The sequence below is a fragment of the Seriola lalandi genome, unplaced genomic scaffold, assembly GCF_002814215.2.
Source record: "Seriola lalandi dorsalis isolate HSWRI2012SDOR001 ecotype SW California unplaced genomic scaffold, Sedor1 jcf7180002054285, whole genome shotgun sequence".
Lineage (NCBI taxonomy): Eukaryota > Metazoa > Chordata > Actinopteri > Carangiformes > Carangidae > Seriola > Seriola lalandi.
In genome coordinates this window covers 881,593-907,110 of record NW_019524838.1, presented here as the reverse complement: position 1 = coordinate 907,110, position 25,518 = coordinate 881,593, and the positions used below count along the sequence as shown (strand labels likewise).

At 42.4% G+C, this 25,518-nt stretch overlaps 1 protein-coding gene and 1 long non-coding RNA gene across 3 annotated transcripts in view; one reads left to right on the top strand and one right to left on the bottom strand.

The window, feature by feature from the left end:
• Positions 1 to 3: 3 nt before the first annotated feature.
• Positions 4 to 23,123, top strand: LOC111654681 (semaphorin-4G-like). 2 transcript variants are annotated; one of them, XM_023405788.2, is made up of 16 exons: positions 4 to 159; positions 4,802 to 5,147; positions 9,441 to 9,589; positions 11,021 to 11,083; positions 11,210 to 11,308; positions 11,406 to 11,499; positions 11,582 to 11,695; positions 12,744 to 12,898; positions 13,807 to 13,982; positions 15,201 to 15,345; positions 16,106 to 16,328; positions 16,857 to 16,972; positions 17,055 to 17,209; positions 17,569 to 17,627; positions 18,157 to 20,600; positions 22,123 to 23,123. In XM_023405788.2, exons 2-15 carry the CDS (start codon positions 5,000 to 5,002, stop codon positions 19,164 to 19,166), a joined length of 2,706 nt encoding a protein of 901 aa, XP_023261556.1. In that variant the 5' UTR covers positions 4 to 159; positions 4,802 to 4,999; the 3' UTR covers positions 19,167 to 20,600; positions 22,123 to 23,123. The 2 variants fall into 2 exon arrangements, with proteins under 2 accessions (XP_023261556.1, XP_087029981.1); XM_087173855.1 differs by lacking the exon at positions 4 to 159 and adding an exon at positions 4,548 to 4,688.
• Positions 22,846 to 25,518, bottom strand: part of LOC147819149 (uncharacterized) — a 3,663-nt gene continuing 990 nt past the window's right edge. Inside the window, exon 2 of the long non-coding RNA XR_015437215.1 lies at positions 22,846 to 23,466. This is a non-coding gene — a long non-coding RNA (uncharacterized LOC147819149). The remainder of the gene's footprint in view (positions 23,467 to 25,518) is intronic.

The following is a 25,518-nucleotide window of genomic DNA, read 5'->3' as shown; positions in this document are numbered from 1 at the left end:
TGACGGAGAGGAGCTAGTGCTGAGTGTACTGTGTGTGTCATCCAGTGGGTGTTTGTGTGTTTGAGAGTGTGTGTGCAGGCGTTTAAAGTCCAGTTGGATTATCTTGTGCTCAAGGAAACGTACACGTCCTTCTCTTCGAGGAATTTGTACGTGATTCAGGTAAGACACACTGAACATTACACAACCGCTGCTTAGATACAAGAAAAACCCCTTCACTTGTTGTGAGTTTATATTAATTCTTTCGTTCTGCTGTGGTGCCTTTATGGTGTTTCTGCAATGGTCCTACAGTGATAATTGTGATGTATAATTCTGTGTCGTCGGGTTGTATTTTTAATCTCCCTAAATCTCATTACAACAATTGCCTATGTAATGGTTCTACAGTTTCCTGTGATATTTTTACTCTATCCTTCTTTTTTTTTTTTTTAAATGGCCTTATTCAAGTCTTATTGTTGGATATTTGCCTGTGAGCTGTTTACCTGTTTCTCTGTAGCCCAGTCCAGGCAAGTGAAATACATCACCAACTGATAAAGATGTATAAAATTGGTTAATTGCTGCAATGAAAACACCCAGTGGCTCATTATGTGCCTTCCTGCTTCACTTTACTGCATCATTGCGTTATAAGTCATCTGGGGCTGCATTGGTGAAGTGACTTTCAATCAGTCAGATATCAACAGGGATGTGGAAGAACTGGGCATCATGCAAAGTAAAGCTGTATTCTGGAATTGGAAACAAATGGGAAGGTGCCATCTGAGTTGCTCTGATTACAGTGAATGAGCAGTAAACACACATTGATGATGCCCAAGGTGCATTGAAGAGCATGATTGATCTGTGAAAGATGGGTAATCAGCCATTTACTGTCCAAGCTGATGGTCTTAACTGTGATCTAATCATTAGGCCTGTAGAGACACCCATGTAAACCTAGTGAACCCACTTATCTGCCTGTTTAGTCTTTAAAAATTCATGACTTTGTTGTATGGTAAGTGGGAAGGAAATGCTCCTAAGATATGCAAAAATGTGGCCATTTAACACAAGATAATGTTACTGTTATGTAGAGAGAGTCCTTGATGTTCTCTCATTTATTTCACCCCATTCTTCAAAGGATAGGTTCAGTGGTTTTCAACTCATCCCTTAATCATGTGTTGGTTTTGGTCATTTATAATGGTGCTTTCATAATGACTTCACCGGTGCTTTTAGTTTTGCTATTGTAACTCAATATTCTGCTGAAGCCTTTCATTATCTATGATAAATCTTAATGAAAACAGGAAGCTCACATTAAGACTGTCAGTTATATCAATGAAAGGACCATGATTTCTATTGGGATGTGTTCCCCTGGGTACATCTATTGTTAACTGTTGTTATTTCTGTCTACTTTGTACTTATAACAACTATTTCCTGTCTGTCTGTCCTGGAAGAGATTCTTCCTCTGTTGTTCTTACTGACTACTGACAAAATTGACTCCAGAGGTTTTTGTTGTTGTTGTTGTTGTTGTTGTTGTTGTTGTTGTTGTTGTTGTTGTAAACCCTTTCCATACATGCCTGAATTGATTGTATGCCTCTAGTTTTCTTACATTTGATTCATCAGGGTTTTTGAGGGTCTAATCTCTCTAGGTCCTCAAACACCATGAATTTTGGACTTTAGACACTAAACTGTTTCTACATTTGGAGTGTCATTAAAACCCAGAGAGAACCGGCTGCAGACTGGAAAGATTCTGACAGTTGTGTTGAAGTTGTATAATGCACAGTTCTAAATAATGGTAAACAACATTTTAATAATGCACTGACCACGCACTGTTTTTTTTTTTCAGTAACTGTAATGTTAACGGTTTATAGAGTCCAGTGTTACATTCACAAAGCAACTGTACAAAGTGTGGTACAGTACTAGGAACAAGTAGAGTTCAGTTGACTTTACTTCCCTTTGTGTGTCTGTGTTTTAAAGCAGTCTGTCTCTCAGTTGAAGCACAGCTCAATGGCTTTGACTGTAATCTTTTCTACCATTTGTGACACACACACACACACACACACACACACACACACATCCCACTCAAAAAACTGTTTTGAGTCCTTTGGGACAAATGTTGTCTGTTGATGGAGCTGTCACCACCACAGCACCCCAATCTCTTCTATTCAGGCAGGTATATAGACACTTTATAATTGCCTGATAAAATCCATTTCCCTGAATGAATGTCATGGGACTGAGAGCTGGCAGCGAGATCAGGAGGAAGACAGATTAGAAAGGTTAGGTGGTGAGTGGTGGAGTCACTCTGATTTCCTCTGGGTACACCTCATTTTATTTTCAACATCTCTCTTTCTATATTTTCTCAAAGTTTCGACTGGTGCGCTCAATGGCCAATTAACAATTGAAAGCTTCTGCATTTAGGGGGCCCGGGGTACTCAGAGCAAGTCAGGAGTAATGGATTATAGATGACAGAGAATTAGGAATGTCACAATTACTGGTTCTTCCCTCTGCGCTGCTGGACTTTCACACAGTATTTTACCTCCCTGCTTTCTCTCTATTCTTTCATATTTTCCTCCTCTTTCTGTCACATTCCTTTGAAACATTTCCATCTGAATAGACTCATCTTTCTCCCAGGATTATAAGACCACATCATGACCACTGTGGCTGACTGATTTAGACCCTGACAACACATTTGAATGATCTGGTGGGCATGAGTCAGATAAATGACTTATAAAGAGCCTCTCAGTGCGCCTCCTCTGCCACCTTAAAAAAGTGGGAAAAAGTAATATCTCCCAAACGGCTGCATTTCAGGAACTCATTAAATCAGCCTTGCTTTCACTGTGTGGTTTTAGAGGCCCAGTGTTAAATTTTTCTCCACACCTGGAGACCACAAGGTAGTTTTGTACCACATTTTTCTACAAGGCACATACACTTTACATTTCCAAAGCATTAAGGTTGATTTCCAACCTTCTAGCTAATGGTTGAAATTCACTCCAGTGCAGTAGAAACATCCATTTGCAGATTCCTGAGATTCATCACTGTGAAGATTTAGTTGACTTTACTTCTATGTCAAACTTCTGTCAACAACGATATAAAACCTGGAGAAGTTGCACAACCTCACATTTGAGCAGCTGAGGCTCCATGAAAAATGATAAATCAATCAAAATTGATGACAAATTTTCTTTCCGTCAACTAATCAATTCAGCACTCCATGTTTTCACTTCACCTTTCCTGGACATTCATGGGAACTAATTGTTCTTATTGTATTCATGATTTACCTCGCAATTGCATGACTGTGCAGTTTCATTAAAAATGAAGAGGAATAAATGTCCTTTGTGATGTTTTACCTATCTCACCTGGATTTTTTACCAAATCTACTAGAGGTTCCATGTCTTTCTGATGATTTTACTTTATAGGGAAAGCAGCTGAAAGAAGGAAGATTGAAAATTAGTCTAAAATGTAACTTAGTCAATTGAAGTCTTACATAATACTAGTGCGTGGTAAAATGCAATAATATCACAGTGTATACAGCACGTACAGTACTTCTATGAGCCTGGGAATCTTACAGTCGCTACATTCTGTTTAAATCACAGTTAGCAGAGTATCTCTCATATCCACACCTGCATGCTGCTGAATGACCGTAACATTACGCAGCGCTCCAGCCAGCCGTTGTCATGGTGTCAGCCCTGAGGCACTGCTGGGACTTGTGCAGCCACACAAACACTTGTACTAATGGCTCCACTTTCCTGCTCCTTTTTTTTGTTGCATCCATGTGTGTATGTGAATAGATCTGTGTTATTGTGTGTGTATGTGGGTGTGTGTGTGTGTGTGTGTGTGTGTGTGTGTGTGTGTGTGTGTGTGTGTGTGTGTGCGATAGAAGGAACGAGCAGGACGTTCAGTTCTTCAGGGTGCTAGTGGCATGCTTTGTATAATGGGAAGCGCTAAAGAGTGTGATTGTTTACATTTGGAACTGGGAAAGCATTTTAAAGACAACGGTGGAGTTTTTAAAGAGAGACTCTGTGTGTGTGTGTTTGTGTGTGTGTGTGTGTTTGAAAAAGAGACAAAAGGAAAGAGAGTAAGAGAAAGAGAGATGTCACCATTCCCCCAAATAAATTTAGATATGGTTGGTGTGTGCACTTGTGATGGACACACACACACACACACACACACAGACACACATCTCTTCCCTCCTCTCCCCATCTCTCCCTTCACTCCTCCAAAAGAGGGTCTTGTTCTGCGGGAACAACATTGGCATTCACATCACAACACACACATCTTAGAGATTATCATATTTCACAGTGTTTCTCCTTCTGGATTTTGCTCGTCTCAGGTACGTCTGCTGTTTGAAACGGTTTCACACCTTATTGATCTGGATTGCTCCACATTGCTGTTAAATCCTCAAGTGTTTGCCCGTGATATCAGCACGTAGCTCTATTTGACAGTCATTGTTTGGTTAATGATATTTTCAGTCATGTGTTTAGACTAGGCAGCTGCTGCTCACACATTACAGACTTAACAACACTGAGAGACAGCCCAGTCTCACAGAACGCCATTGATCCACAACAACAGCCAATATTTTATTGAGCAGATGCACTTTGTGTCTCTTTGTGTCTCTTTCGTATCTCTGTCGTCATCCTGGTGAAATCCTCCACATCAGCTTATTTATGTTTGAGCTCTGCCGTTCAACTTCACCAGCTTCCCTTCTTTTTTAACTTCTCCTCTGACTTTTCGAGGTGTCACTTTTTCAGTTACAGCGCCCACATGCACAGCATTTTGTGTTTCTTCTCGTGTAGACGTGACTTCTAACACTGTTGGTTTTGTGTGTGTTTGTGTTTTATCTTTCCAGGTTTCTTCAGTCCTCTCTACAGCACGGTGAAAGAGGCTGCCTGCTTGCCTGCCAGTGTTTTGTCAGAGCGAGTGGGTGTGTTTGTGTGTGTTTGTGTGTGTGTGTGCATTTGCAGGGGTGTATGCTTGTCGCAAGGTGAAAATGTTTGTGTGAGTGCCTTTGCATGTGTGTATACCCTGGTTGGAGTGTGTTTGTCCCATGAGACGCCCGGCTGAGATGCAGGGAGCTCGATCCCCTGCGCTGCAGCTCCTGCTGCTGAGCTGCTGTGTGTGTACGGCGGCCGGCTACCCGTTTAAAGCTCCCCTGGATCTGGATGTGACTCCGCGCGTCACCGTGTTGAGCAGCGGTAAGCACGGACAAAAACACACAGACGGTTTTGCTCCACATTCTGTTTCTGGCGTAACACATTCCTGTCAAGTGGTTGTAATTTCAAATCTTGCTCTTGAACATTGAACTGTTTTGTAGCTTAACACTTTAAGATGACTTCGAAATCAAATACTGATGAAGTCCTTTACATTCAAACTAACAATCGTTTTGTGGAAGAAGCTGTCAGGTTTTTAAATATAGAGAATATCTCCTTTTGGAAAGAAACTCCTCACATGCTTCCCCTCTCTGTAATGTTGCAGCCACTGTCTTCTGTCTCTTTCTTTATCTAGTTTTCAGTTTCTTTTACTTCCTTCGCTTCCCCTCATTCCTCACTATCTTACTCTCTCCTGACACAGCTCTTTTCTCTTTGCCCTCCACTCTCTTTTCACTCCTCTCAATCTTATTTGCCCGACTCTGGTAATTCTCACACCTGCCCCTTCTGTTAACCATGATTTTTTTTTTTTTTAATATAAACTTTGACTATCATTCATTTATCTTGTGTGAGTGTTGGCATGTAGCCTGAGGTGCCACAGAGACTGAGGCAGATGAGTGAAGTGCTTACATTGGGATCCCTGCAGAGCATCCAGGGAGACTGACACCACTGTAGGTAGTTGAGAACCACCGTAACCATGACAACTGTTGTAGTATGGCGCAAGATGGTCGTATACGGTATTTTTCCTTTGTGCATGTGTGGGCAAGAGTGTGTGTGTGTGTGTGTGTGTGTGTGTGTGTGTGTGTGTGTGTGTGTGTGTGTGTGTGTGAGAGAGAGAAAGAGAGTGTGTGTGGCGGTGTTATCTGATCCTGGACTTTATTTGTTGACTCACAGACGTGTGGAGGAAATTTTCTCACGTCTCCAGTTTGACTTGCAGCCAAATTCACTAATGCGATCTACTTGTAGAGCCACATCCCTCCTCTCCTCTACTCCTTTTCTAAACAGTTGTCTTTCTCACAATGCATCACCTGCTTGCACTCCTTACCCATCTCTTTTTTTACCCAGTCACTCCTCTTGCTGTGAACCTCTCCTGATACCTTTATCTCAGTTTCTGTAACTCATCAGTTAGTGCTGCAACCCACAGATTCTCCTGCACTCATCTCCTTGTCTGCCACCCCATCACTCTCTCATCCACTCCCCCTCCTCTCTCGTCCACAGAGCTTAACTTTGCACTTAAGCTCTGTTTCTCTTCATTAGTTTATGTTTTTCATGGTTGCACTGCCCTCTTTTAATTCCCTTGCCTTGCCTTTACCACTTGTCTTTGTTTCTTAATTTGAGAAAGATACAAACTTGCAACTAATCCATTTAATCTCTGTGTTTCTTAGCAACATAAAGCCAAAGCCTTCTAACCTGTGTTGGGATCTAATATATTACATGCATGCACTTGAGAAAAACACATCTGTGTTCTCTCCTCATTGCAGCTTCACTTCCCCTTTAGACTAGGTGAAAAGATTTGCAGGAGGTTGTTAAGGGTCATTAATATGACGAATTCTGGCTAAAAGCCAGCAACACAGAGAGAGCAGGCTGTTAAAAAGAATGAAACCTAGTGTAACATCTAAATACCTTCTCATTAACCTTTTGAAGTATTAAATTTGCCGCACTTTGACATCAGTTCCAGTCAGTAAATTTAAACTTTGTTTATTCTGCTCGGCCCGTTCGCACGTCAGAATATCTGAACTGTGAACAGGCCTGACGCTCGAGTGTGAATTTGTGTGAGAGGCTGTCACGTCACAGTCCAACGCTTGGAGATTCAGCGACTGTGTGTGCATGCATGTGTGTGCGTGTCCCTGAACACTGTGTACTGTGCTGATCAGCTGAGGTCCCTCCAAGTGTTTGCTCAGTAAATATTATCCTCTGGGCTTCTCTTGCGGCCTCTCTCTCTCTTTTTCTTTCCCTATAGAATAAATCAAAGTGTCTTTTCATGCACGATCTTGTAAACCGAGGCTAAATTGTGCCATGGGATTGTCATGTATAGTTAATATCACCCAGATGAATCTCCCTCTGCTGCGTCATTCCCTCAGCAAGGTTGTTTTGAGTTACCTGGCACCAGCTGTCAGGCCCTCACCCACACAGAGGATATTGTCTGTCCTAATACTCAGATTACACTGAGGAAACTTAGGCATTGTCTCCATTATAATGCATTGTCATCACCCACAATGAGACACTCAAATCACATAGGAAGAGTTATTGTTCTGAAAATCCCTCAGAGGTAATACTCTTCTTCCTCCTGCTGAGAATGAGGGGGAAAAAAGTAGACACCTGCTCACCCAGGAGCAGTCTGGGATGGGAACTGCCGCCGCTGAAGTGAGCAGAGTGGATTGTGTTTTGCAGCAGCTGATAGGAATCTTAATGACAGCTTACTTGATAACCATGCAGTCTTCAGGGGGAGGTGGGTTGGCTGGGGATATAGAAAGTCTGCTGAGCTTCTGTACTCATCGACAAACATAAAAAGCGTCTCATTTACAGGTTCGTATGGCTTAATTGCTGTCAAAACTCCACCCCGCCCCAGATTATAGTAAAACCTGCTTAGCATTAGTCACATTGGATATTTTAATTGGACATTAAATTACAACTTTGCTGTTATTTTTTTCACAACACTGTTTTATTACAACACCTACGTAGTCTTGCGGAGCTATTGTTGTGGTTATGACATGCCTAAAGGTTGTCTCTGATGTATGTGTGTGTGTTGACAGCGGTGTCCTGATAGATCGCGTGTTTAGAACTTACGTAACACAATGTGATGACTGCAGCAAGCGACTTTATGACATGTTTTGTTAGTGTGTCTGTGTGTGTGCGCACATTGTACAGTGTATTTCTTTGCTGAGTGTTTGTATGACTGAACCTCATTAGTATCTTGTCCTGTCAAACAGATGCTTCCCAATATAGCCTGGAACAGTGGACATGGGGCAGAAACACAAAGCACAGAAACCCACATTAAGTAGAAGTGGATCGCTGAAATCTGATGTTGTGTTGGGCTTCTTTTCATTATCTTCTTCTTCCTCAGCAGAGCTGAGTGGGATAACCATAATCCTGTGGGTTTTATTGTCCATGGTGGAGCTGTAATATCATTTTTGCCAGTGATATATATATATATATCCTGTATAACAGAGAAAAGCAGAAAATCCTTATGTTTGTGATGCTGGAACCAACAAATTTGTGGCATTTATAGCTTCCACAGTTATTAGATAATTAATCAAAACAGGTTAAGCAACAGCTCACTGTCTATCATCAAAGCAATAACTCACTAATCAATTTAAGTACTAAAAATGAGAAAATCAGGAGATAAATGGTCTTAAAGGAAATGTCTGTCCTAAAGCAGCTGTTAAAAAGCAGCTGTTGATGAGGTGTCGCGCCTTCCCATTTTATTACTGTGGATGGAATCGTGAACACAAGCAACTGTGAAGCCACACAAAGAGATTTTCTGTGCATCTACAGTTCAATGACGTTTAATAGCAGAGTTTTCTTTCCCAAGCAGTCCAGAAAAAAATAATCTCATATTTTAAAGTGAGTCCCTCATAATCGAAGAGCAAGGCCGTCGGACCACTTTGTGTTGACGTTCCACAGTCGTACAGCGAGAACTCCATCACAGAAGACGAATAGATTTCTTTTTCTCCCTTTAGTCTCATACTCTCAGGTTTGATTGAAAAAGCTGTTAATGTATGCTGCGCCGTGATGGCAACAGCTTTATGCACATTCAGAGACTATCTAAAGGCTTTGTGGGAGAGATGTTATTGTATACTGATTTCCATCAGTGTGGATTTTTTTTTTCTTTTCTTTTCAAATTATCACATCAAAACCCAGATGACAATAGAACCTGTATGTATTTGGATGTGCACAATACAGTAATCAGTCCAGTGGTGCTATAGAGGATAAATAAGTCAATTCCTGGAGTATTTGAGAGAATATTAAATGTGAAAAGAGGGTGCTTCTCCCTGAAAAAAGGTTATTTATTAACCCACAGTTGTTCCCATAGAGGCTGACCATAATCAATAGCACCAGTGGACGTTCTGTATCTGAGCGAATGCAACAGCAAAAGAGGGTTAAACCAGGTTGTTGTGATCATTTTCGCTCCCGCTGATGTGTGCGTCACAAATTTCACCAGTCCTCCATTGCAGTGATTCAGCCTCTTAAGAGCATGTGTGGTGTATGGATGTCTATGATGTGTTTTTTTTAAGGACATTTGGAACTGTTTTGCATAAACAGATGTAGCAGAAGCTGTCAGGGGGGCTACAAAAGGTCACCTTCATTAACGGCCTCCCCTCTCCTCTCCTCTCCTCTCAGGTCTCCAGGGCTGCAGGCGTTTCCAATCCTCTGCAGTCAACTACAGCACCATGCTGCTGGAGGCTGAAAGCGAGCGTCTCTACGTCGGGGCCCGGGGGGCTGTATTCGCTCTCAATGCCTCTGACATCTCAGCCAGCTCTGCTCTCACTGTGAGTTTCTTTGTTTCTGTGTTGCTGCGTATTCGTGCCTCATCCGCCATATCTTCAATATGTAAGTTTATGCAGCAAGACGCTCCTGTGGTGTAACTGTGAGTTATTGTGTTAAAAATAATGTGACTACACACGCACACACGCACGCACACGCACACACACACACACACACACACACACAAGGGGCTGCAGGGGAATAAATACATTTACCTCAAAATGAAAAATTGTTGCCTCAAAAGGTTGTAGAATGCAAATGAAGCCATGGTACAGTTAATGAGAAAAAACTGGAAAACCATCTACTGTATCTTTTACATATTCAGTATTCATGTTAATATCATCCAGCTATTGAAACAGAAATTGTTCCTAATTAATGCTGCAATTAGCATACTATTTACCGCAACCCAATACTCTCAGTATTTACCCTACTTTTTAAATTAAAACTTTAAAACTGTGCCACATGCAAAATTCTAAATGTCTCATTCATCATTTTACACACATTTCTCTAACTTCTGTGGTATCTCTTGAAACTCTGGGAGCTTCTGTATTTCAAATAAATCTTATGGGTTGAACAGTCTTTTCTGCACAGCTGACCCCATACCTTGGTTTGGTTATTATGAGAAGACATTTAGCCCTTTTCCCTTTCGTATCACCAATGTTAAAGTTCTAATCATTACAATTTTCTTCACGTCATACCCAATAATTGATACTATTTATGGCTGGAATTTATTCACCAATCACCATCAAAAGTATCTGCACTCATCAGTTACCTCTCTATACAGTATTTTTTCATAGTGTCTTCTATCACATTTCTCACAGGTAGCTGCCCAGCCCCCAGTGATCAACGTATCATCTCAAACATAACTCTAATATTAAATAAGTAGAATTGAAATCTTTAGGGTTAAAACTTTTAAATTGTGTACTGTGTCCATTTCCCTAAAGTGTATTGTCAGCAGTGTTGCTGCGATTGAGTCTAGTCCTCAAACTATTGCATGTTGCAGGACGTTCCTTTAAGTAGCAATAGAAGCTGAAAAGCCTCTTCACTTGACATGCTGCTGTGTTTGTTACCTGGTGACAACCTGACAGTAAGCTGTTATGCTAATTATGTTAATACAGCAGTGGTGTCTGTCATAAGGTGTGTGTGTGTGTGTGTGTGCGTGCGCATAACACTCCCTCGCAACCACTCCTCCGTATTCTGCTGTAAATACAAATGTATTAAATCAACTTTGTGTATTACATAAGAGTAAAAAAACATTCTGCTGTTCAACAACACTGTGAATTCAGATGCTGTGATGGCAAAATTCCTAATAGATGAATTATTAAAACAAAAAAGATATTATCCTCAATTTATCTGCTGTCACATCTGTGGGATTTTGCAAAAATCTATGCAAGTTAGTGATACGAATCCATCCAACTCTTCGTTTTCTGTTATAGATTGAGTGGGAGGCCTCTCCTGAGCAAAAGCGCCAGTGTCTGCTCAAGGGAAAAGACAATCAGGTAGGCATTTTATTTTTCTTTCTCCCTCAGTGTTTCTGTTTCATCTTTTTGCGTTTGGTTCTCTCCTGGATTCATAATCACTCCCTCACTGTAAAATGTTTTTCCTTCTTTCTCTTCCTCTTCCAGACCGAGTGTTTCAACCACATCCGCTTCCTCCAGAGATTCAACTCGACTCATCTCTACATGTGTGGGACTCATGCCTTCAAACCACTCTGTGCATACATAGTACGTCCATGCACAAGAAATCACAGACCTTGCTCTTAAATACATTTGATGCTAAATAAATGTCTTCCTCATAACCTAAATGTTTTGTCCTGTATAGGAAGAGAAGATGTTTGTGATGTCATCTCAGCCTGAGGAGGGCAGAGACAAATGTCCCTACGGCCCGACAACAGGCTACACTGCCCTCATCATAGGTGAGACCCTTCAACAGTTAACAATCATTTCTAGAGCTTCACTCAACAACGGAATGACCCGATACATGGTTTTTTTCTCCAGACGAGCAGATGTATACAGCTTCCCAGTATGAGTTCAGGAGCTTTCCAGATATCCGCCGCAACTCTCCGTCTCCCACACTGAAGACAGAAGATGCCCCCACTCGCTGGTTGAATGGTGAGTTAATCTCCTGGAATGATAAAAGCCCTTTAATGTGTTTGGATAGCAGGGTGGTCCAAGAGGTCAGAGCTTTGGCCCTGTCAACCGGCCAACCCCAGGTTAAGCCTCCATATCAGCAAGCATCTGCAGTACTCAGTGGATCAATAATGCATTATTTTCACTGTCATTAAACCTGCGGCTGATTACTCGACTTATTCTTGAAGCAGTACAGCTTAGTTTTATTTGTATAGACAATCCTGTTTTTAGTCCCAGTTTGCCGCTGTGCTTAAGTACAGCCTCACAGAGCTGCTGGCATGGCTTTAGACTTAGTCTCGTTAATAGATCCCTCCTGAAACTTGGTTTTGGGTAATAACCAAACCTTTCCCCTCATAATGCAGGTCGCCAACCGCTCAGTTAAAGGAGCTATTTGTACGTTTTGCTGTTGCCTATAGCATTAACAGCTGTTTACTTACCAGCCTAGAAGAAACAAGTGCAAGTTCAGCATCAAACTTCATTCCTTTACTCGCCAATAGCTGTCAGTGTTAACTCTCTTCTCTATCACGTCTTCTCTTCTACTGAAGTTAGCATGCTAACCAGCTAGCCCCTGGCCCATCTCATCACTTTTATGATAGCGACTCACTGTAGCCTCCAATCTCCCCTGAAGAAGTAGCGCTACTCAGAGGGCTTGTTATATCCTCTTGTCTTGTAAACACAACAGTGGCTGAAGCTCTTGTCATGTGACAATCACCACCTGCTCCCGGCAGGAAACCACATTCACCGGCAGAGAAAACTTATAAATAGCAATAATAAAGCCAAAATGCACCTTTTTCCACTTCTGACTATTTTATGTTTTGGTAAAACGGGTTGAATATTATGAACTGTTTTTGTTAAGGGCAGCTACTATAACCAGTTTCAGGGTGTCAAAGGCTGATGTCAAGCAGCTTACCTAGATAAGACTCCGTCTCTGGATGTAAACTCTCTCAGTGGATAATTACTTGACATTTATTTGTAAAAGACTTTGTTGCTTCACAGTGTGAGTCAGTGCATCTTGTTCTCCCCCGTGCAGAGGCAGACTTTGTGGGCTCTGCACTTGTTAGGGAGAGCTTGGGCACCAGCAGCGGCGATGACGACAAGATCTACTTCTTCTTCACCGAGAGGAGCCAGGAGCAGACGACGACCTACAGCCACAGCAGGGTGGCACGGGTGGCTCGGGTTTGCAAGGTGAGAGCAGATTAAAAAGAGATGCGGGAATGTTTTGCAAGTGGGAGTGAGAGGGAGGGTACTATAATAGATGAAGGGGCTAGATGGGGGAATGCATTGGTAACAAGGACCCAGTGTGATTAGAGGAGCAGACTGTGTAGCTGATGAATGGATTGCAGAGTCGGTGTGTCTCACAGCGAGAGGGATGGATGGCTGCAGGGGAGAGACAGAATGTTTAGCATCCTCTGCTGCCTAAAGTGCGAATGATTTACATTCCCTGCTGCCTAAGAAGGAGTTAAGAATCACGAGAGCCACCTGTACAGTATAATAACCTTGGTGTTTTCTCCTGTGGCACCTAAAAGTGAAGTCAGCTCACCGCTTCTCTCCCTGAAAGTTTGGCAACATATTTACTTTTTTATCCCAATCAAAATGCCTTGTGGCGACATATGTGACATTTTCAATTTGCCACTGGCTGAATACATTTATGAGTGAAAATCAAAGGGCAAGTTGATGTCAGTCATTGGGTTTCCAAAAGAATTGTGGCCTTGAGTCAAGTTTTACCATTGTAAATCTGTCAGAGCATCTTTTTTTGGATTGAGAGTGGGTGTTGAGGTGTGTGTGTGTGTGTGTGTGTGTGTGTGAGAGTGAGTGAGAGAGTGAGACTGTCACCTCCGGTAAGATATTCACTCCACAGTCGGTGCTTTCAACCTCTTGAGGACAAACACACACTCTACAAACCTGTGGATCACAACGGGGCGTTAACAGTATTGAACATACCGTTATTGTTTCCTCTTGCCATCTTTTGCGCTTTTGAGGAGGTTAACTTTCCCATGTGCGCCACAATCAGTCTGTTTTTGTTTTCTTTTACCTAATATGACCCTTTCTACCCGCTCCTCCTCTTTCTCCTCTGTTTCTCCTGTCTCCTCCAGGGGGACCGAGGAGGTCGTTTAACTCTCCAGAAACGGTGGACGTCCTTCCTCAAGGCCAGGCTGATGTGTTCTCTGCCTGAGTACGACTTCCACTTCAACATGCTGCGCAGCGTGTTCGTCATGCCTGGACACACGCCGCAGGACACACTGTTCTACGGCATCTTTGGCCTAGAGTGGTGAGTGGGAACTTGTGTGTTGTCGAGACCTCCGGCTGACGGGGGCTTTGAGAATGCAAATGTAAATGAGCGAGACAAAGATGAAAGGCAGCAATCGATATATTGAGACAGTCGAAGAAGACGAGAAGGAACGAGATGAAAGAGAGGGGAGAGACAAAGTGCAAACTTTTTTTTATCCAAACGATGTGAAAAAAAAGAAGTTGGGCGGGGGAGATTTGCAGCAGTTTGAGGACAGAATATTAATTAAAGATGTAAATGTAGATCCACTTAAAAGAAGCTGAAGTTGTAATCCCTAAGATTTCAGTCCTGTTTGATTTAGCAGTACCTGTGATTACCATGGTAACAGTAAGAGAATTTAATACTACAGCAAACATTGAGCCGCTACTTTGCCAGAACTACAACACAAGAGCAACTGGTGAAATCTGTTTACAGTGCAACCAAACAAACGCACTCCTCTTGTTCCCTTTCTTCCTTGCAAAAGTAAAAAATGATCCATTGATGACAAACAGGCCAAAAAGGACTGGACACTTTTCCTGTGGCTGCTTTGCAATAAAAGCCAGCCCACTGTAAATGCTTTTAATATGAAGTAGTAGGACATGTTTGAATCAGCAGTGTTGTATGGTTATTACAGGAAAAATGTCTTTTATAGATAGTAGCAACAACAACTGGTTTAATTTTATGGAAATTTTTCAATTATAACTTTAATGGCCTTTTGTAGAAACTGGGTTGAAACATGTTTCCACGCTTCAGCGAGTCTATTCACTACAAGGATGCATCAGTTAAAAAGTGAATGTTATGCCAAGGCAAAAATGTTTTGTGTCAGAGAAAGCATAAACAAACAGTGATTATCTTGGGCTGTCTCTTACCTCCCACTCCAACCACACCTCTCTGGAACCAAATTGTAGTTCTCTCCTTCTTCCGTCCTAGTCTTCACAGAGATGCACGATTTCCTATCAGCTTCCTACAACCTCTGTCAATGCTCATAACCCCCACCCTCCACTCGTGCGTTTCTCCCATATGTCTCTTTCCATCGTTTCAGCTAGGTGAGCCACTGATCTACTGAACCTCTACCGCTGTCTCTATGGCAACACTGGGTTTACTGCTGTTATTGTTCACGGCTTGTGCTCTGGTCTTTCTCACGTGTGTGTGTGTGTGTGTGTGTGTGTGTGTGTGTGTGTGTGTGTGTGTGTGTGTGTGTGTGTGATCTGATGTCTTTAGGAAAAACGTTAAGGCGTCTGCTGTGTGTCGGTTCTCTCTGTCTGAAGTACAAGAGGCCTTTCAGGGACCCTACATGGAGAACCAGGACTCTGACTCTAAGTGGAAGGAATACACTGGAAAGATCCCTGACCCACGACCTGGAACGGTGAACACACACACACACATGCGCACAGAGAGGGCACCGCACAAGATGAAACAGAAAAAACCTCTCCTTCTCCTTCAGCCTCCGAGGAAAAGATGGAGGGGAGACGATAGAGAAGATGAGTGGCAGCCTAGAGGATGAGGCTCAAAACACAACCAGCTTATGTCACTGAAACCCATTTCCATGGCGATTAACTCCAGCCCGTAGCTTTGGAGACGGTGGCTTAGTGTGGCAGCCAGGGCCGTGGCATCGTTAGCAGGAGCAGACATTATCCACTGCAGTGTCACTTCAACACTTTGTAGGACTTAATTTTAACTTTGCTATTAAATGAAAAGGAGGAATGGTCAAAGGTTTAAACTTGGGAGCGTGAAAGCCTCTTAGAGGAGTTGGCTCAAGTCATTTGGATGGCATAAAGAGAGAAGGGAAGTTGTTCCCTTAGTCAGGTGCAGAGAGAGCTGAGTCGGCCACATGTCAGCACAAGCTGGCTGCTGGGCTCACACAGGCTCATTGTTGTCTAAGTGAAAAGTCGCGTTTTCCCCAGACACAGTCTTCCCACAGGCTCGCGTTTTCCTCCTGATCCTGTAATGTTCCCTGCAGACCATCTCACTAAGCCTCATGACATCTTCTCTCCCTTCCACTATCTGTTCCTATTTACAGGAACTTTATTAAAAATGAACCAAAAACGTCTCCCTCTTTCTCCTGCAGCCCATATCATGCTGTGATACTTGCTCATCATCCCTCTGCTTGGCTTCTTTTCCTGCAGTGTATAACTGACGCTCTGAGGGCCAAGGGCATAAACGTCTCCACCTCCCTTCCTGATGATGTGCTGAACTTTGTCAGGCGGCATCCTCTGATGTCCCAGCACGTCCAACCCTCAGACAGGCGCCCCCTTTTGTTCAGAAGGACCACAGACTACACACACATGGCTGTACACATGATCCAAGGCTTAGATGGACAAAAATACCATGTATTATACATGGGCACAGGTGTGTATGAATTCATGTCAGGTATTAATTGTCTTGGACTATTTCTTGTCTGAGTGCTGTGACTTCTTAGAGTCCTGTTATTGTTGTTGGCTGTTGATTACTAGTCGCATGTATTTGTGGACACATTCTTTTCACTATGGCAGCCCATCATTGTGTCACTGTTTCCATCAAATTCTTATCGGGTTGTTGTATTGTTGTATTCAAGGAGATTTTAGAGTCAGTTGCCAAAAAGCAGTGCTTTGCAAGTTTTCAGAAAATCAAAACCAGGAGAAAAAAAATGCAATATAAACAACATGAATAGGTTTGTTGTATTAAAATGTATTCCACATCTTAGATGCCTGAACCAAGGCAATAAAGGGAATGAACTATATTCAGTCAGTTTCAAGTGTTTGCAAGTTAATTCAGATTGCATACTGATGTGAATAAAAATCAATGACTGCCCAAACAGTAGGAAATCAAGCTAAAACAGAGTGACGTGTTTTGACGGGCCGACAGAAATGCATTCTCCTCTTTGTTGGTTTTACTCAGATGAAGGCTGGTTACACAAAGCTGTAGAGGTCGAGGGTCAACTGCACATTATCGAGGAGCTGCAACTCTTTGAGGAACCACAGCCTGTTAAGAATCTACTGATATCTGCAAAACAGGTAGCGTGTTTGACCACCACACGCACACACACGTGTGAGTAGTCTCCATCCTAGGGTATTTAAATCTTCTTTCTTCCTCCAGATGAGTATGTATGTGGGCTCTCCATCAGGCGTGGTGCAGCTGCCACTCTCTAACTGCCACAGATACACTTCCTGCTATGACTGCATCTTTGCCAGGGACCCTCACTGTGCCTGGAATGGAGCCCAGTGCGTGAACATAATGTCACACGTGGACAGGTGGGCGCTGTAGGGTGCATGTGTGTGTCTGTGTGAGATTCGATCATGTGATTAAAGTGCTACAGGTGCCCTTTTGCGTGTTTGATTTGATTTGAGTAACCCTCAAGTGTCATGGAGCCCTGTCACAGTGTCAGCTCCCAGAACTGTTGCATAATGTTGGCTGTGATAGTAAACACAGCATGCAGGTGTGTACTTAAAGTGTACTGATTAACCTGTGCAGCAATGCTGACGGAGTAGAAAGCCATTATGTAATGGCATATATGAATAGATCAGAACACAGTGTAAAATAGAAATAGGAAAAACAGCAAATGTTTATTCTTTGCACTAATATTCTTATTATGTTTTCTCCCTCTCCACAGATCTACTTTAATCCAGGACATCCAGCATGGCAGCAGGGGATGTGAGAACACACAAGATGGTACGCATGAATCTCGTCTGCTGCTAGGTGCTACTGCCTAAAAAACAAAGTTTACTTTTAGCACAGTGAATGATGAAAGGAATATTAAAAATAGAGAATGTTAGGAAGGACTCGAACGATGCATAGGTGTCATGAGATGGCACGAAAGCGTCTTTGAAAGTTGATTATGCACACTGTGTTGGCAAAATTCTCTCCTCCCTTCTTTAATCACATTTTTACCATCTCTGGAGAGAAATCTGTTTGATATTCAAGGCAGGCAACTGCCTTCTCTCACTTCACAGTTTCAGGCTGATAAAATGTAGCATCTTCTGCCCCCTCGTTGTTCTCTCGCTGTACAAGGTAATATGATGGCTGGAATTAAGAGATTTGTAATGGGAGTTTATGCTTCATTAACTTTGGACAGCCTTTGATAAATTTAGGAGGTGTTAAGCAATTAACATATAAAATGAGTCAGAGTATAAGTTGTGAGTTTTCTTCTAAACCTCATGTGAAATCAGACTTTCTCACTGTATTAATATGTGTGCCTCAGATGTTGTCCAGCGGAGCCGCTCTGTGCGGGTGGGTGATGATGTGCTGCTACAGTGTGAGCTCAGCTCCAACCTGGCAACCCCCCTCTGGACTCTGGACGGCAGCGAGCTGCAGGGTTACGGCCTCAACTCGGGCTTCAGAACCGGCACAGACGGCCTGCTGGTCATCGAGGCCCGGCAGGACCAGAGTGGACTGTACACCTGTTACGCTGTTGAGAACAATATCAAGGTCGCCATAGTTACGTACAATGTCACCATCCGCCTGGACCTGCCCCCTCCCCCGCCCGTTGAGCCAACCGAAGAGCCTTATGATCTCTTCGCCACCCCGCCAGCACCCACCGAGCATCCATCCTCCGAGAGGCCCCTGCCACCACCCCCAGCTCCTCTCCTCCCCCACTCAGAGCTGCTCTCCCCCCGGAACATGGAGGCCATGTACCTGTCCCTCATCACCATCCTCGGAGGCCTGTGTGTGGTCCTCACTGTGGTCCTTGTCTATGTGGGCTTCTGCCTGCGTGTGGGCCACAGAGGGAAGTACTCATTACGTGCGGCGGCTGCTGCCTACCCGAACAGTAAGAAGCACAACAGGAACAAGAAACAGCACAGAAGCTCCTCTCACATGGAGCTGAAGACCATCTCAAGCCACTGTAACGGCAACGGCATTTGCAATGGAGTTTCAAAGCAACATAACGGCGACATACAGGACGGAGGCTTCCTGCAGATCGTCCCTGGCGAGGGTCACCCGTCACCCAATAAGGAGCCTCCTCCCCCTGCCCCTCCTCTCCCTCCCACGCCGCAACTTCCCTCTCCAGAGTGCGACTTCCCCAACGGGCTGTCGGCCACGCTGCCCAGCGTCCTGCGGAGGATGAACGGGAACAGCTACGTGCTGCTGAGGCAGAGCGAATCTGAAAGCATGTCACCGCTCTGCTACTCCTTTGCTGAGGAGCTCAACAGGATCTTAGAGAAGAGGAAACACACTCAGCTGCTGCCCAGGCCGGACGAGAGCTCTGTGTAGAGAGATGTAACTCCCCCTGTGGTGGGAGAGCTGCTGTGTTTTTACCCGGTGCTGAAAGTGCCTCTCATATGACTCATTGTTGTTGCGCACTAAAGGAATGAGAGAGTCTTATCTACAGTCTTTACTTATTCCACATTGAGACATCCCTGCTTTTTTGAACCTTTGGGCTTTTTGTCAACCTTAATTCCCAAATTTCCCAACACAGGTTTCCAGTGAAGGACCGAGCATGAAATGGAAAGAAAAATATGATCTACCTCACCTCAATACTGCCCAGACGGACATGTGCAGTCAACCTGTAGTCTGATCCTAGTATCAGGGCTGATATCTGAGTCACAGAAAGAGCTCTGATGCACAACGCTCAGATACACAGACTTCCAAAGAGGAGCAGAGCCCTGTGGGAATATAAATACATGTGAAGACTTCTGCTATGGGGTGGCCATATTTGGCTCCGTTCAAACTGGAGGGCAGCTAGCCAAAGTTTGTTTGCACTGACAAGTGCACAGATGGCCTATGCATTTTTAAAACACAACATTCACACATTTTAAATATTGAGGGAATGGATGTGATGAGCACGGGAATTTGGTTTTCACTGACTTTACAAACACAAAATAACATACAGTAACACTTTACACCAGCCATCCCTGAGAAATGGTGAACTAATCGTTATTTAATATTACTATTAACCAAGATTTGGAGTAAATCATTAGCCAAATTGAAGATTAATTAACTTATTGCATGGTTTTATTATTAATGACATAATGTATGTTATGTAATTATTAATGAGTCACATATTATTTTATAAAAAATAAAATTCAAACAATCATTAATATGGTGGTATCAAAACGTACTGCCACAATAAGCATCAATGTATGAAGAACCCTAATGAAAGTCACAGTTGAGGTTCACTCAATCCATCCTGAATGGTTGAAGCCGTTGAAGCTTTATGTCTACAAATAAGACACAACTGGCCATTAAACATGAATTAACATAAACAATGAAGGGTTCATATCATATATGAGATTCATACAATATTAATGAATAAACAAGGAAATAATGTTATTTACCTTTTACATTATTGAAAAAATATTAAATAGTGATTATTTCACCAGATTTTAAAAGAGAACCTGATGAAAATATGACAGTATTATTTTAATGCACTTTACCGGTTTTAAAGCGCTTTTGAAAACTTATTGGACACTACTATGGAATTTGACACTGCAACCAGCGGAGCTTTTTGATTGGCTGTTTCTCAGTGTGAAGCGCTGCAGCGGTGAAGATCATGGCTGCGTCCGCTGGACCTTGTTTGACACAAGCGGATTAGAAGGGAAACATTGATTGTCTCTCAACTGAGCCTGAATCCACTGCTGAGTGACACCGTGCGTGAGACCATAACACAGAATGACTGACTGTGAGGGGCAGGAAAATGTATCCAAGGTGAATAGTTTTTATATCTTACCAACACATCTCCTACACAGGCACTTCGCCAAACAAGCACTTAAAGAAATGGATCATGGAGTTAAGAGTGCTGGAGGAGTGCATCGGTGTTTTAAAGAGTGGATACATACAGAACACTGAAAGCGCACTGTTATCACTGTTACTACTCGCCTTCTAACGGTGTGTTTGTCTGACTGCTGGGTTGTTTATAATTTGTTTCTAAGTTTAGGTTCAGTCATGCCCAAATTAAAACATCTGCTATAGTCTGACTCACTCAGACAAATTAACCGTCTGACACAGAATTCATTCGTGAGAGCAACCCAACCACAGCAGACATTAAAACAGCAAGGCCTCATTTTCTTGTAATCATCGTTGCAGAGGAACTTCATGCCTATGGATTAATATGCAAATTCTTATCTCAGGCTGTAAAATGTTTCAAAATGTCCATCCTAGTTTCTCATAGTCCAAGTTCACGTGTTTAAAGTGGCTTGTTTTGTCCGACCAACAGTCCAAAACTTAAAAGATATTTCATTTACAATGAAATAAAACCATAGAAAAGCAGAATATCCTCACAAATGAGAAGCTGGAACCAGAGAATATTTGGCATTTTTGCATGAAAAACGACTTAAATTATCTATTGATCATAGTATGGTCATTATCTCATTCCATCTCACACTCCATCTGTTTTATTTACTCTTGCTCTTGTTGCAGCTCACTGTTGTTCTTCTGTCAGAGGGCAGCATTAATTAAACACTCGTCTTATGACACATCTGACCTTATTGCAGAAAGAGGGGGAGAAGAGGCAGCGAGTTAGAGATCTCCCCAGAGATTAAACTACCTAACACTCTCGAGCTCCCAATTATTTTCTCATTCCATCAAAACTCAGGATGTTGTAAATTATTACTATACATCCAAACTCAAGTGTACACCATATGCTTATAGGCACATGAAGCCGAGCAATTCATACATTTCCATACATGATCCTATGGCACGCTTGTGGAATCGGACATGTGATTGAATCTAACCAGCCTGTGATGTCAGAGTTTGAGATGCTGGGCTGTACGTGCTGCTGCAGTCGTTCGCAAAGCACGATGCTTGAAGAGCTAAGCTTTTTCCGCTCAGTGGCACTGATCAAAGACATGAAAGGAGAAGGACGTAGCTGTACACTTCACACGTTAAAAGCCTTCATTAAAGCCCTTTGACCCCATTGCAAACCACAAGACATGGCGAGCACAACAGCAGGGGTTTTAATTGTCAGGTTTTCACTCCATATTCCTGCAAAAATACTTCTAATGAGCGTTGCTAATATGGAAATACTTTGAGCTGTGTCTGAGTCTAGCGCAGGTCATAGTCAGGTCTGATGGTGTGACTGCTTTTAAAGTAACATCCGAAAGCGAGGCTACAATGTAGATACATTGCTGACACCTGTGCCTGAATATTTTTTTCCCCCCCTCACTCCCTCTCTCTCTCTCACTCCCTCTCTCTCTCTCTCTCTCTCTCTCTTTCTCGCTCTCATTTGCAGGTCTGATTAGCACAGGTCAGTTTGAACCTCTCTTAATTTCGTTCCCGGGGACACCCATCTCCCAACTAGCATCAGATGGTAGGACTGGCTGCGAAGATGTTCTTCTAATGAGCAGTGAAATTAGATTCACCATCGTTAGTGGACAGCGACGCCAGAGGAGAAAGAGAGGCTGGATAAGGGCTACGGCATGAGAGTCTCTGCACCTATGGCGCAGCTCTGCTTCCTCACAACTGGAATGAAAAGTGTTGGCTGCAGTGACTCACAGAACAGCGTTTGTTCTTCAGACAGCGGCCCCTTTGTGTGCAGACGGCATCCTCTGTTTGATGCAAACCTGTTAGACCAAAACTCGACGTATATATACGACCTTTTTCTCACACTTGCTGCATGACTTATGTTTCAACACTGCTATTTTTTCTTCAAGTTAAGGAACTAACAAGGATGACTCATCTTGATATTAATGAAAAGTGCCAAGGTTTATGTTTTGCTTTGTAAGCCTATTTTATTGCACAACCAGTAGAAAAGGATTTAAAAAAAAAAAAAAAAAAAAAGAGAGGCATATTTATTTTGTAATTTTGTACATTGTGTTTTGGAACTTATTGTCAATATTGCTGTTTAAGTGCCACTTGTGAGACACCTATCTGTTCAATAGGAGGGTCACAATTTGCCTGTGTTGCACAAAATGTGATAAATAGAAGCAAACTGTAACCAAAAGCATGCAGAGGCTTTACCAGCACCACAGAATTTAATATTTATAACCTACTAATGGGATATACAGTAAAATGCACCGATTCAGCTATTCATTATAACCTATTAATTAGGTACCATTCAGCTTTCCTGTCACTGTAATGTCCACATGTTAGTTTTGATCTCTATTTGCATGTTACACCACGCTTGTGCCCACAGCAAATCAAAATTCTTTTACTCTGCTAACACAAAAAATAACAGGGAAGTGGGTTCCTTCACATTTCAGTCATGACTTAAAATAAAACTTTGTACTTCAACCTCTTCCTCTCCTCATCATTGCTTGTGTATATTTACAGTTTGCCTCTCACATTTCACAACGATAGCTAGATGAAACAAGCTTTTTCCCCCTGTGAAGTTATTGGAGCAGAGCTGTGGCGTGTTATAGGAGGAGGCAGAGCAAGCTGTATCAGGTGGTAAATATTGTCAAACAGTCAGGAAAAAAGGAGGCGTCTGCATTGTTACTGGAAGCAGGCCCGAGTTCCTGCAGCACGGCACAGACTGGTATGGAAAATGTTGCTGGGAGGTTGATGTGCCAGGACTGGTTCAGATCCAACAGGACGGTGTTGACAAAACCCAAACATACAGCAGACGTGCTGTGTCCTGTGGAGGCATTAAAGAAGAAAATGTCACCTCAATCAATGCAGCTTTTTCAAAAGAGCAACCATTCTTACTTTGAATCCGAGCCTTTTGAACTGATCTTTTACAAATGCCACAGTCACTGTACGTAAGACTTACAGATTTTTCCATCATCCACATGACCTTTTCTCATGTTCCTGGGTGACAGGGCAACACCCAGCTTTCAAACAATAACTCGCTGCTTATATTATCAGCAGCACGACAAAACACCCATAAATAGGACAGCCACGCACAGAGAAGCACAGCCAAAGGGTGATTTGTAATAGTGCCAGATGCCTGCAGTGCCTACACCTTGACATGAGATTAACAAACTGTCATGGGTTGTGTGTTATTTACGTAACACTGCCTCGGTTTAATCAGGGTCAGCAGGAAGAGCTTGTTCTGCCTCATGAGTGGCAGATTTGAATATTTACATTTCATTCACTTAAATGTGTAGATTAAATAAAATGCTGGTGCGCTGTTGAGATTTTCCCATCATTCCCATCAGATGTACTATGAGTGTAGTGCTTATTACCAAATATTAGTATGCTAAACTAAGATGGTAGCACTGCTGCACAGCCTCCCTCTTAGTCCTGTTGTTTTGTGAATTGATGGAAAATTTTACCTCTTCAGACTTCAGAAAAATATTCAAGGAAACAGGGAAAATATCTGCTCTTCAGGCGAACAGGTTTGGCAGACAAATGCAATCAGTGATAAAGAGTTGCAAGAAGACACAAAATGGTTGGGAATCCGTGTTATAGATTGGCCTTATCTTGTAGGGTTTGTTAAATCTTTTCCTTGAATTGATGAATCTCTTCCCAATGATTGGTATCTGAGATACCCTAACTGTTTCCATCAATCTGTACCAATGACATTATTTAGGTTTTAGCCAGTGAAGATTAGATTTGGGTGGGGATAAGGAGAAGGAGGTGAAGGAGGTGAGATAAAACTCTGCCTGGGTGGTTACATTTTGGGCAAAACATCCCCAAAGCTCATTGGGTTCAAGTCTCTTGAATTCACTCTCACATATTTATTGTCATTATACCTATATACATATATTTCATTGCATATAATGAAACATAGTCTTGTCAATATACTGCATTAAAAAATAATAAGTAGCTATAAAAAACAAAAACAGTAACAGAGTTAATTTAAATGGACACTTGTACAAACATTCTTTACACTTTACAATCAACAGTAACATTGCTTATAAAAGGCAAAATCATTATCATATAAGTACTGGACACTATAACTTTAATGATTATAATCATTATTAAGCTTATAGCTGTCTCTTATCGGTTCCAGTTGCACAGTTTTATTGTTGCTTAGACACACTGAATGTGATTCAACTGCCTGTGCTCTTTGTGAATCTCAAAAATATCCTGTCAGGTAACTTAATCGGGGATTAAAACATCTGTTCTATTCCTGGACTAGATTTACATCTCTGAGAAAAATCACTTCACAGCTTTTCTTTTTTTCTTCCTTGTGAATCCAAGCTGTAGATTTTTGATAAATATCATCCCAGGGGAGACAGATGAAAGGGCCCTCAGTGACAGATGAGGATAAAAAATAGATTTTAGCTTCTAGACATTAATCATATATCAAGGTAACCTTCAGTGAGACAGAGTAGAAAGTGTTGGGAGGTGTAGGAATTATATCTGTGTGGCTGATACTTCCCACTCCTCTTGTTCTTCCTTTTGTTGGCTCTATTATCGCTGCTCTTCTTCGTCTTGTTTATTAGTTGTTCTCAATTCTCATTTGCACGTCAGCGGCGGCGCTTTCGTGTTTGTCCGAGAGAGTTTGATAAACAACAGGAATGAAAAGACACACCTATAAGAGTGTGTGTGACCTGATTTAATTACAGTCACAGGAAATGTCATATGGGTCAGGAGGCAAAGACAGTGTTGCTCATTAAAACTGAGGAACAGGCAAACAGCCTCCTCATGATCATCTACCCATTATTGAGCAAAACTGCTCAATGCTCTCACTGTTTCATGTGTAATGTTTCATGTCTAAAGGTTAATTTCCACCCCCCCC